At 44.1% G+C, this 12,894-nt stretch overlaps 1 protein-coding gene across 4 annotated transcripts in view; it reads right to left on the reverse strand.

The window, feature by feature from the left end:
* LOC149287146 (calcium-binding protein 8-like) overlaps positions 1-12,894 on the reverse strand; it is a 136,585-nt gene that overhangs the window by 8,943 nt on the left and 114,748 nt on the right. For all 4 annotated transcript variants that reach the window (XM_089493424.1, XM_089493423.1, XM_089493425.1 and 1 more), the window contains 2 exons: positions 6,019-6,162; positions 3,342-3,454 (listed from right to left, as the gene is read on the reverse strand). In XM_089493424.1, the coding sequence (XP_089349550.1) occupies positions 3,342-3,454; positions 6,019-6,162 (257 nt within the window). The remainder of the gene's footprint in view (positions 1-3,341; positions 3,455-6,018; positions 6,163-12,894) is intronic.

A 12,894-nucleotide genomic window follows, 5' to 3' on the forward strand; every position in this document is an offset into this window, starting at 1 on the left:
TATTTAAACCAAGAGGCCGTACATCTCTCAGAGATCCAGCGACATGTTTGTCTGCATTGCAGCTCCTGCATTAAATATGGAGATGGACTACTAGATGGTGTCTCCAGGCTCTATGGCTGTATGAATACTTAATCCATCAGTCCTGCATTGTGTTTTTCATTTCTCTTCCTCCTTTGGTCTTTGGAGAGGAGTTATTACAATGAGATAAGCATAAGAAATGGCTGGGTTTTTTAAACATGTGTGCGCATGGGTTCTAGCAAGAGCAATTTCGCTGTGACTGGTGGGACTCTCATCTCTCAGAGTCATCTTCGTTCCAGGAGAGCTGGAAAGCTGTCCGTAAAATCGGAGAACTACACAACGGCAGCGAGTGATGCTCACATTGCCATGGAAACCATCTCATTTCTATGCAGGAGGTTGCTGCAAAAAAGGGAGGGCTGTCAAAGCAGAAATTCCTCCAGGAAATGGTGCACGCTTTTACACATTAAAACACCTTTCAGGGCTAAAGACACGGTACACAGAAGTGCATGGAACTGGGTTTTTTTGGGTGCTGGTAGGGCATCATGACAAGCATTATGAAAAGAGGAGCTGCATGCAAACAAATGCCCATGGGTACTTGCTTCCTCTTTTGTGTTCCAAAATGTTGCAGTGTGAAGGGTGCCAACCAACTGTGTCCTTGTTCGTGATGTTTCATTCAATTCCACCACATTTTAATGTCCCACCAGCCCATTTCCCCATTTGGAGACAAAATAATAATTCTGCACACCTTCGACTTCCTTAAGCCTGACAACAATTCCCTTGTTTCCTGCCTATGTAAGGATCTGTATCAGGGACGTAGCTAGGATTTTAGGAAGGGGGGGTCCAGACTAAGTGCCACCATTATAATGGGGCTTGGGTGCGGTGGCACAGCAGCGCACACCATTCAATTTTCTAATGGAACGGGGGGTCCGGACCCCAAGAACACCCCCCCCCCTTTGGCTACGTCCCTGTCTGTATAGAATCTATATAGGATTCATTAATTCACGACTAACTTTCAAGGGAAAGACTCAGAGGCAGAGAAATGGCATTTGCAATCAAAGACAAAGGCTGCATCTGCACTGCAGAAACAATCCGACTTGACGCCACTTTAATCGCCATGGCTCCATGATAAGGAATTCCGGGAATGGCAGTTTGTTGTGGCCCGGGTACAGATCCACTCTGGGGCCACAACAAACTGCAATTCCAATAATAGAATTGTATGGAGCCACGCATGGAGCCATGGCAGTTAACATGGTGTCAAGCTGGATTATTTCTGAGGTGTGGATGCACCCTGAGTGGTAGGACAGTCAGTGGTGGCTAATGAGAGCTGGTTCTAGTCTGGGTAGAGTAAACTGTGCTATATCTAATTTGATACCTAAACTAGGATAAGGAAAAGGGGGAAAGAAAGACACTAGAGTTCTTTGATTGAGAACTCTAAGAACTAAGATTCCACAGGATGGAGCCATGGCAGCTAAAGTAGGAACATCACACTATAATTTTGCAGGGTGAAAGGACCCTAAGCTTGATGTATAGAGAATCTCCTGAAGCAAAAGACAGAGGCCTTTATCACACGGAGATTGTTGGAGCTTTTTGCAGCTGCGGGTCCAACGATGCAAATTCACGCTAAAACGTGACGTATTATCTCATGTGATTGCATTCTATGGGGGGTTCTTAGGAGGCGTTTCCGCATTCAATCTGCACTGACTCCAAGTCAGTCCAGAACAACATAATGTTGGTAGGGCATTTCTCCAACATTATGCTGTTCTGGACTGACTTGGTGGAATATCACTCCTGGATGGGGCCAGGGACCGAAAGAAGATCAATACGGCCAGGAGGATTGGGGACTTTGTCTTGTCATGACAGGTGCAACTGATTCAGCACTTGGATGTTTATCACTTGCTGACTCCCTCTATGTCAATCACATGGCTGGGCACTACATTCTGATGTAGGCTCTGCTGCGGGCATGTTTGCTTGGGATAGTGGTGGCAGCGGAGGAGCTGGCGCATTGGGGAGGTGGCAGCGGAGGAACTGGGCTCGGCAGGAAAGCAGAGGGAAGGCAGCACTGGCTCTTTAAGGATGGCAACACTTGCCACCCACTCAAAGCTATCCCAGTTCCTGCTGTCCACTCTGAAGAAACTCTAGGGCCTGTTACAGACTGCCAAAATAAAGCTGCTTCGGGTCTCTTTGGAGGTATGCTGTTTAAATGATGCATGGGTCCTAAGAGTCTGGAGGTCGCACCAAAGCCACACTCCATTCCTAAGCACTGGAAAGCTGCTTCGGGTCTCTTTGGAGGTATGCTGTTTAAATGATGCCTGGGTCCTAAGAGTCCGGAGGTCGCACCAAAGCCACACTCCATTCCTAAGCACTGGAGGGCAGCTTTGGTGCAGCTTCCGGATTCTTAGGGTGCATGCATCATTTAAACAGCATGCTCCAAAGAGACCCAAAGCAGCTTTATTTTGGCAGCCTGTAACAGGCCTAGGTTTTCCTGGGGAAATCCAAAGTAACCTAGGGCTCCTTCCCACTTACTGGATAACCCACTTCCTGATTCAACCTCGCTCCTCATTGGAAATCGATTCAGAAAAGCCTATGGTTCCCATTATAAAGCAGATCTTTTCTTACCCCAGTGTAATCGGATTTTCTCTTTTGCATGGTTGTCGTTCCCACTTTTTGAGCCGCTGCAAAATGACTGTCAATCACAGTGACGTATGCAGCAGCCTGGACTTTTGACAAATTTGACAGGGCCCCTCCAAACCCCTGGGATGCATAGATCTCCCAATCTAGGCATCTCAGCCCTCCCCCAAACCCCTGGGATGCATAGCTTTCCCAATCTAGGCATCCCAGGGCCCCCTCCACACCCCTGGGATACCTAGATCTTGGGAATGGAGGACAGGGGGACCCAGAGAGGCTTGCGGGAAGGAGGACAGGGCATGTTTTCTTTTCTTTTGCCTTTGCCTCGCTTCATCATGACAAATTCGATCACATCACGACAGGAACCGGTTTCAAATGTGAACGAGGGCCATTCAATTCGATAAGCAACTTGATTCTCTTTATAGTGGGAATGACCCACTATAGAAGGTTTTTAAAAGTGGACTAAGGGCCAGAAGAGGCAGATTCACTATGAATCAGGCTGAAAGTATGTACTAAACAGGGTGAATCCAGGGTTTTTGACCAGTGCAAACAAGATATGTGTCACACCTTGCAGCCCCCTCCAACTTCTGCAGAGCCAACAAATGGGGTAATAAAAGGAGGGATTCTTCAAGATGTTTGCATGTGTTCATTTAGTACAACCTTTTAAACAAAGAAACCAGAAACGCCGTGCCACCAACCTGCCAGAATATGCTGTCAATCGTGTTTCCGAGAAAACCATCCCGCCCTTCTGATGACACCAGCTTTGGTCCTAGGATTGTCATGAATTCATCAAAATCAACTTGACCGTCCCCTGGAAATAAAAACAGATGTGAGGATGGGAGCAAGGAGAAATTTTGAACAACGGCACAGAGACAGAGCTAAACATCTACGATTCAGTCACCATGGACAATTAATGTAAGATAGTAACCTTGCATTATCAGCGTAAGTAACACTTAGAGGGAAAGTGTATATTTCAGAATCATAGAGTTGGGAGTGACCACAAGGGCCATCCAGTCCACCCTTCTGTCATACAAGACACGCTAGATTATCACACTACCCTCTTATAGTGCTACTATTCCACTTTTATTGCCCTGGCTGACTCCTGTTGCATTCTGAAGTTTGTAGTTCAGTGAGGACTAAGAGCTCTATGGCTAAGAATTCTACATGTCCCTCCCTGAACTACAAATCCCAGAATGCATCAGAAAGCAGACAGAACAGTAAAAAGTGGAATAGGCTGTTTGACAGTGGAACACACTCCCTCAATGGAGAGTGGTGGAGTCATAGAATCATAGAATTATATGTTCAACTTGTGGTCTACTTGGACTCCTACATCCCTTTCACACGTATAAGTCTCTCGTTCATCCAGGTGTCCCCCATCCTATATCTGTTCATTTTATTTTTCCGCCCTTAGTGCAGTACGTTACATTTCTCTGTGTTGAAGTTCATTTTGTTAAATGTGGCCCAGCTTTCTATTCTATTCAGGTCATTTTGAAATTTGATCCTGTCCTCTGGGGTATTAGCTATTCCCCCTAATTTGGTGTCATCTGCAAATTTGATAAGTATGCTCCCAATTCTGTCCTCCAAGTCATTGATAAAGATGTTGAATAGCACTGGGCCCAGGACAGAGCCCCACTGGACACCCCACTGGTCACTTCTCTCCAGGATGAAAAGGAGCCATTGTTGAGCACCCTTTGGGTTCGGCCGGTCAACCAATTACAAATCCATGTAACGGTTACGTTGTCCAGCCCACATTTTACAAGCTTGTTTGCATGAATGTCATGGGGAACCTTGTCAAAAGCCTTACTGAAATCAAGATATACTATATCCACAGCATTCCCTTCATCTATCAATCTGGTAACTTTATCAAAGAAAGAGATTAGATTTGTCTGGCATGACTTCTTTCTCTGAAACCCTTGTTGACTCTTTGTGATTATGGAACTGCCTTCTAAATGTTCAACATTTGCCAGTTCTTTTATAGTGTCTAGATCAAGGGAAATGCTCCAGAATCTTTCCTGGTATAGATGTCAGACTAACTGGATGATAATTGTTGGGATCCTCTTTTCCCCTTTTTGAAGATGGGGACAACGTTTGCCCTCCTCCAGTCGGCTGGGACTTCTCCTCTTCTCCAGGAGTTTTCAATTATGATTGCCAATGGCTCCGATATTACATTTGCCAGTTCTTTTAATACCCTTGGATGCAGTTCATCTGGTCCTGGAGATTTATATTCATTTAGATTAACCAGATATTCCTGTACTATCTCTTTACTTATTCTGTGCTGAAATTCCTCTTTTCTGTCCTCTGCTCCATTATCCTCAGGTTGAGCCCCCTTTGCCTTTTCTGAGAAGACCGAGGCAAAGAAGGGGTTGAGTGATTCTGCCTTTTCTCTATCTCCTGTTAGCATTTTGCCATCTTCTCCACGCAGTGGCCCTACCGTTTCCTTCTTCTCCCTTTTGCTGCGGACATATCCAAAAGAGCCCTTTTTGTTGTTCTTAACCTCTCTAGCAAGCCTGAGTTCATTCTGCGCTTTAGCTTTTCTGACTTTACCTGTGATTGCTATTTCTTTGAATTCCTCTTTGGTGATTTCCCCATTTTTCCATTTCTTATACATGTTTCGTTTCAAACTTAACTCGGTTGAAAGTCCCTTAGTCATCCCTCCTGGTTTCTGGAGACATCTCCCATTTTTTTTCCTCATTGGAACTGTTTGAAATTGTGCTTTCAGTACCTCTCCTTTGAGAAACTCCCATCCATCCTGAACTCCCTTCTCTTTTAGTATTCCTGACCATGGGATCACCCCCAGTATTTCTCTAAGTTTACTAATACCAGCTTTCCTAAAGTCTAGAATGCATGTCCAACTATGCCTGGCTTCTCCTTTCCCTTCTATAACAAACTGTGCTCAACACATTCTCCTGAAACACTCCCCAAAATAACGAAAGCCAAAAAGAGAGAGCAAACATATCCAAAAAAGAGAGAGAAACCCCTCTCAACAGTAGAACATCATACTAAATATTTGTATGTTTAGCCTGGAGAAGAGAAGGTTAAGAGGTTATATGACAACTCTGTTTAAATATTCATAGATGTCATATCGAAGACGGAACAAGGTATTGTGTTGTGTTGTGTTGTCTGTTTATTTGCAGCTTCAGAGAATAGTACCGGAAGCAACTGATTCAAACTACAGATTAACATATTCCATCTCAGCACATTACCTACCAATTTCGCATTGATTCAGTGAGTCAACACAGTTGGACCTAACCATTTGATTTTGTTTTTGATCTGTGAAATCGTTTTCTCTCATTGAACAGAAGAAATACATGCTTTACAACTGAGCTACACCGCTTTCCCGTGATGTAGAAGGTAAGAATAACCAAGAGGTCTCACCATCCATGTCGAGACGCTGCATAATAATCGCCAACTCCACCTCGCTTGGCATGTATCCCAGGGAGCGCATTGCCATTCCCAGCTCCTGTTTGGAAATGAAGCCATTGCCATCGCGGTCCAGTATTCTAAAAGCTTCCCGGATTTCTAAAAAGAAAGAAGGCAGATTATTTTACATGCAAAATCGCTTGCTGAATCAAGAACAAAGGTTTTCCATACAGAAAGATTTTAATGTCAATAACCATTGAAGACGCTTTCATAAAGTGGGAGGGAGCTGATTCGTGTCTCTCCCTACACTCCCTTTCAGGACATCCGTAGCTTTACTTACATATTGCCCATCTTTACAGAGTGACGGCGGTGAAATGGGGCTGCGGAAGCAAATGGTAGCCCCTCTTCCAAGGTTGCAATGTGTTGCCAGTCCCCACAACAACACTGTTTTTTGCGTCGTTTCTCAAGACTGCCTCCTTCATGTTTTATCACCTTTAGTCTCCACATATACAAGGCATTCTTCCCTTCAGATGTTATGCTCAATACAGCAGCAGCAAGGATGAAAGTGATGATGCTAAAATGCACATCCCTACTGTCCCCGCACCACAATTCCTCACTTAGGCCTTATACAGACAGCCCAAATAAAGCTGCTTCGAGTCACTTTGGAGGTATGGTGTTTCAATGATGCATGCGTCCTAAGAGTCTGGAAGCTGCACCAAAGCTGCATTCCAGTCCTTAGGACTGGAGCGCGGCTTTGGTGCGGCTTCTGGACTCTTAGGATGCATGCATCATTTAAACAGCATACCTCCAAAGTGACCTGATGCAGCTTTATTATGGCCTGTATATTCCGGCCCTATGTTAATTCAGATTTTGGAGCATGTTCATTTTGTAGAAATCCTTCAGTTACACCTGCCCTCTCTTAATACAAGACATCACAAAAAAGAATCTCGATGCCATCGTCTGGTTAAACGGTGGGAAATACGAGGGTATCTTCTGACACAGGATAAAAATGCACTTAATGATTTGTGATGTAAGTTGTATTTTCTAGAGGTACTGCAATTAATGATGGATCGATCCAATAATTAAACCTGTCAAAGCAAAAACTGAAAGTAACCCAGCATTGAATAGTAACATGTGGCTTAATAATTTAGAATTTGGTGCATTTATTTGCTGTCGTTTCTGATTTATGTTGATCCTAAGGCTTCCGTTGCTGAGCAGGGAACTGAACGTCCATCTCCAAAGACAGAACCAACATGGCATAGTGGTTTGAGTGTTGGACTATGACCCTGGAGACCAGGGTTCAATTCCCTGCTCAGCCATGAGACCCACTGGGCAAGTCCCATGCTCTCAGCCTCAGGGGAAGTCAATGGCAACCCTCCTCTGAACAAAAAAACCCCTACGGTAGTCAGAAATGACTTCAAGGCGCACAACTACAACTCCAGAGTCATAATCCAAAACTCAATCCACTACACCACACTGGCTCTAGCATAGAAATGTAAGGTACTGCACTCAGGGAAAATATGATGATGATGATGATGATGATGATGATGATGATGATGATGATGATAATGGATTATAGACATTAGAATATTCGATTGATTGATCAATCAATTGCTCAATTCGCCCTCGCCTGATCAATCAATGGATCAACCAATCAATCACTTATTAAAAAATGCACCGGCACAAGTGCAAAGGCAGCGCTGGGGGGGGGGGGGGAATGGCAGATCTGCCAAAAACTGAGGAGGGGTGGTAAACATCCCCCTGCTTTAGTCCCTCCTCTCAAGAATGAATCGATTCTAATCTGTCCTTCCCACTTATTGAACTCGCTTGAGAATCGATTCTTCTCAAAAGAACCTCAAAATAACTGTTACCAAACAGCCCCGGGATTTTTGCGCTTGCTCTGCTTTATATCCCCTGGAATCGATCCAATAAGGATCAGAATCCTCATTGGGAACTAGGGGCATATACATCGAATCAGGATTTGGAGCTTATCGTAGTGGGAACGACCCCTGAGATCACCAAGTGTCTGCTATGTCCATTTCTATTATAGAACCCATCACACCACTTTCCCACATTTTATGGCAGGACAAAAGCAAATGCAACTCCTGACAAGAGAGGAGGAATAGTATGTATAAATTAATTTACTGTAGTCAGAGAAGGGTGGGAAGCCTATTTGAAATGGATGGTGGGAGCAAGGAAATAGTACCAGCTGTTGTATTTGTTTGTTGCCATGTGTGGTTAATGTTTGGCAATTATTTTGTGTGATTTAAACACTAATTGTGGTATGGAATTTTTAATGAAAAGTCTTAGAAAGAAAGAAAGAAAGAAAGAAAGAAAGAAAGAAAGAAAGAAAAACTCCAGAGCTACTTCTTTGTAATAGCCCCCTAGTATTTAAGGCTTAAGAGAACGAGGCTTAAAAATATGAACTACAAGCTGACATATAAAACTTCCTGATCCAGATCCCCCCCCCCCCCCCCCAGGGACGTAGCTAGGATTTTAGGAAGGGGGGGGTCCAGACTAAATGCCACCATTATAATGGGGCTTGGGTGCGGCGGCGCAGCAGCACACGCCATTCGTTTTTCTAATGGAAGGGGGGTCCGGACCCCAAGACCCCCCTTGGCTACGTCCCCCCCCCCCCGTGATGAAGACTTCCCTTGGGAACATAATTTCAAGGCCAGATTCTGCAATGATAATGATAAACAGATGTCGATATAAAGCTTTCAAGCAGGTATTAGGGCACTTACTGGCACAAAACATATTTTGGGGTGGGCAAAGTGAAGCCCATGCAGCTGTCCGAGCTTTCTAACGTCAAATAATTCTTTTAGAAGCTACTTTTCTAGTGATCTGGCTTGTCGCCCAATTTCAGCGTCAAACAATGTGTAGGCGTCCCACTGAGCAACGCTGCTTCACTCTCTGACCGTCCTCTTCCTCCATCTCTCTCACCCCACTGATGATGCTCTGCACTGCTGCAGGAAAGACTTCTCTCTCTGTCTCCCCTCTCCTCTTTTTCTGCAGCCAAATGAATGTGTGTTCTCTCCCTCCATCGCTCCCTCCTCTGCCTCTTGTTCCTTCTCCTCCTCTATTGGTGGCATAGTAGAGCGAGTGGCCTGCTGCCATCACCTCTGAAGACAAATGAAGGAATTGCATCATTACTAGCAGCTGGCTTCATCCGGAGTGCCTGGATCTGTGGGCCTTCAGGGCCATGTCATTTGGGAGTGAAAAGGTAACTGGGGAACAGTTTCCAGCACTAATTTCTGTACCGGGCCTTTGACTACTTTTATGAGCCAGGAAAGGTATGGGTCCAACATGCATTGGTGGTCCTCATCTCTCTAAGGACATGCATAAAGTGAAACACGGCACAAGAAGGAGCCCCTGTAACATCCACTGGAGTGGATCTGAGTAATTTTATCAGTAAAGTATCTTACATAGCAGGCTGTTGAGCAGTCTGGATTTCGTCCCCATATGACAGAGCACAGAAGGCCTTATTCTGCAGATGCAATGATGGAAGAGAGGTAGAACTTGTTTGCTGCCACCAACGTCCATATTCTAGCCCATTTTCAGTTAGATAGCCTCCGTTTTCTGCTGCTGACCTTCTAGTATCTGCCCATTCATTCATCACTGCTACCCCTCTCATAAACCATAAAGTTGGCGTAAACCATAAACCATAAAGCTGGCTTAGCTCCACTCCATAAGAGGGGACAATGAGAATCCTGTACACCTCATGAGGCATTTCTCCATTCCAGAAATAAAGAAGGGCTTCAACAGTATCACCCGATACTGCGCAAACTCTGCAAGAACCATCAGGTATCTATCGGGCTCCATAAGCCTCCTGTGATGTGGCATTTTAATCGGCCAACCACCCCTGCAGAGGCTAAGGGTCCAAACAAGTCTGAATCCTAACAAGTATTGATCTGTCCATGACAAAAGAACAATGGGAAGTTGCTCTACACCTAGATCACCATCCTCCCACTCGGTACAGAAAACTATGCTCAGAGCGTGTTCAACAGCATGAGGAATGCCAGATTTGGCACAGTTTTGCCATGGTAGCCATGGAAAACATGAAGTCCTGAGCTCAGGGACGTAGCCAAGGGGGGGGGGTTCTTGGGGTCCGGAACCCCCCTTCCATTAGATAAAATGAATGGTGTGTGCCGCTGCGCCGCCGGACCCAAGCCCCATTATAATGGTGGCACTTAGTCTGGACCCCCCCTTCCCAAAATCCTGGCTACGTCCCTGTTGAGCTCCTCCCGACAGTGGCCTCAACACGAATGCTGAATACTGGATTCAGGGGGGAAGAAGGAGGGGACTATGTCCCACAGTTTTCCCACCCAGCCCCCCAACTTCACATCTCTACATGCAAGCATTCAAACCCTGACGGAAAAGAACATTATGGAAAGGGATCGCCTTCTTATGAAAATCTATTCACGGGTAAACTTGGAAATAACATGATTAAAAAGGTGAGCATGGTGAGCATGAGTAGAAAAATGTTTAAATATTATATGAGTTCTTTTCATCCTAACTTACATCTGTCTACATCAAATATCCCAGCTGAAAGAGGTACACTTCAGTAGTGGGATAGAGAGAGATGATCTTAAAACAGTCCCCCGATACATACACCAATCTAGCTTGGAAATCATTGTAGGTAGAGCAATACTACCTACAATGGAGTTTCTCTTAATTTCGAATGAAAAGAAAGTGGGGCCAGAACGCATTCAGGTGAATTTGCTAGTTCAGTGAATTCACGTGAATTCGAATTGCGTTCAAACTGACTTCCCATTGCCCAAAAATAGCTTGCCATTGCCCAAAATTGCATGTGATCACCTCTCACACAATAACGTGAAACCCCATGATTGCGTTCGGACTGACTTCCCATGGCCCGAAACTGCGTGTGGTAGTCTATCACGCAATAAGGTTAAACCCCATGATTGCGTTCGGATTGCCATTGGATTATACTTCCAATTCCCCTTCCAAATGGTCTCTCATAATCAATGTATCATCAGCAGCAAAAATAAATTTAAAAATAATTTAAAATATAATCATAATAATTTGAAATAATTTATATATTTGTAATTGGTTAATTGGCCAAATCCAAAGGGTGCTCAATAATGAGAGAAATGACTAGTGGGGTGTCACAGGGCTCTGTCCTGGGTTCAGTCCTATTCAACATCTTTATCAATGATTTGGATGATGGAATGTAGGGCAGGCGTAGATGACATCAAATTAGGAGGGGTAGCGAATACTTAGGCCTGTTCCAGACTGCCAAAATAAAGCTGCTTCGGGTCTCTTTGGAGGTATGCTGTTTAAATGATGCCTGGGTCGTAAGAGTCCGGAGGTTGTGCCAAAGCCACACTCCATTCCTAAGCACTGGAGGGCAGCTTTGGTGCAGCTTCCGGATTCTTAGGATGCATGCATCACTTAAATAGCATACCACCAAAGAGACCCAAAGCAGCTTTATTTTAGCAGTCTGTAACAGACCTTAGTGAACAGGATCAATATTCAAAATGATTTTACCAGATTAGAAAGTGAGGCCAAAAGTAACAAGATGAATTTTAATAGTAATTGTAAGATACTGCACTTGGGGAGAAAAAAATGAGATGTAGAAATATAGCATTAGTCGCAGCTGGCTTGACAACAGAAAATGTGAAAGGGATCTAAGGCCCTATACAGACTGGCCATAATAAAGCTGCTTCAAGTCACTTTGCAAGTATGGTGTTTCAATGATGTATGTATCTAAGAGTCCAGAAGCCGCACCAAAGCCACGCTCCAGTCCTAAGGATTGGAGTGCAGCTTTGGTGCAGCTTCCAGACTCTTAGGACACATGCATCATTAAAACACCATCCCTCCAAAGTGACCTGAAGCAGCTTTATTTTGGCCTGTCTGTATAGGGCCTAGGAGTCATAATAGAACACAAGCTAAACATGAGTCAGCAATGTGCTGCAGCAGCTTAAAGAGCCAATACAATTCTAGACTGCGTCAATAGAACCATACTATCTAGACTGAGGGAAGTCATAGTGCCACTCTATTTTTGGTCAGGTCTCATCTGAAATACTGTTCTGGGCACAACATCTCCAAAAAGATGTGAGATGTGGATTAGCTGAAGTGCGTCCAGAGGAGGGCAACCAAAATAGTGAAGGTTCTGAAAATCATGACCCATGAGTGAGTTTAGCCTGGAGAAGAGACGGTTAAGAGGTGCTATGATAGCCCTGTTTAAATATTTGAAGGGATGTCATATTGAGGAGGGAGCAAGCTTGTTTTCTGCTGCTCCAGAGAATACGATCCAGAACAATGGATGCAAGCTGCAGGAAAAGAGATTCCACTGCAACATCATGAAGAATCTCTGGATAGCTGTTCAACAGTGGAATACACTGCCACAGAGTGTAGTGAAGTCTCCTTCTTTAGAGGTCTTTAAACAAAGGCTGGATGGCCATCTGTCAGAGATGCTTTGAGTGTGAGTTCCTGCATGGCAGAATGAGGTTGGACTGGATGGCCCTTGTGGTCTCTTCCAACTCTGTGATTTTATGAGTCTATGTACTTTAATTTAGAACATCATGTCTTATCTGATTTGCTGGTGAGTGGAACAGAAATGCCATCATATAAAAGAATATTAGAGGAAAAGGATTAGAGGAAAAGAATATTAGAGAAAAAGGAGAATGTTTTCGATTTATAAACTTAATACCCCAACATCTCACTGCTTCATTCTAGAAGTTAATACCATCCTCTTTAATGGATAGACTTGTTTAATCCTTTTTTAGTGGGGGGTTGTATATATTGTATTTTTTAAAGGTTGTACGCCGCTTTGATTGTGGTAACAAAAAGCCGGATATAAATTAAAGTTTTTATTATTATCCTTATTATTAACCTTTATTTATAAAGCGCTGTAAATTTGATACAGAG

Source organism: Sceloporus occidentalis, unplaced genomic scaffold (assembly GCF_023333645.1).
Source record: "Sceloporus occidentalis isolate IW3139 unplaced genomic scaffold, rSceOcc1.0.p SCAF_64, whole genome shotgun sequence".
Classification (NCBI taxonomy): domain Eukaryota; kingdom Metazoa; phylum Chordata; class Lepidosauria; order Squamata; family Phrynosomatidae; genus Sceloporus; species Sceloporus occidentalis.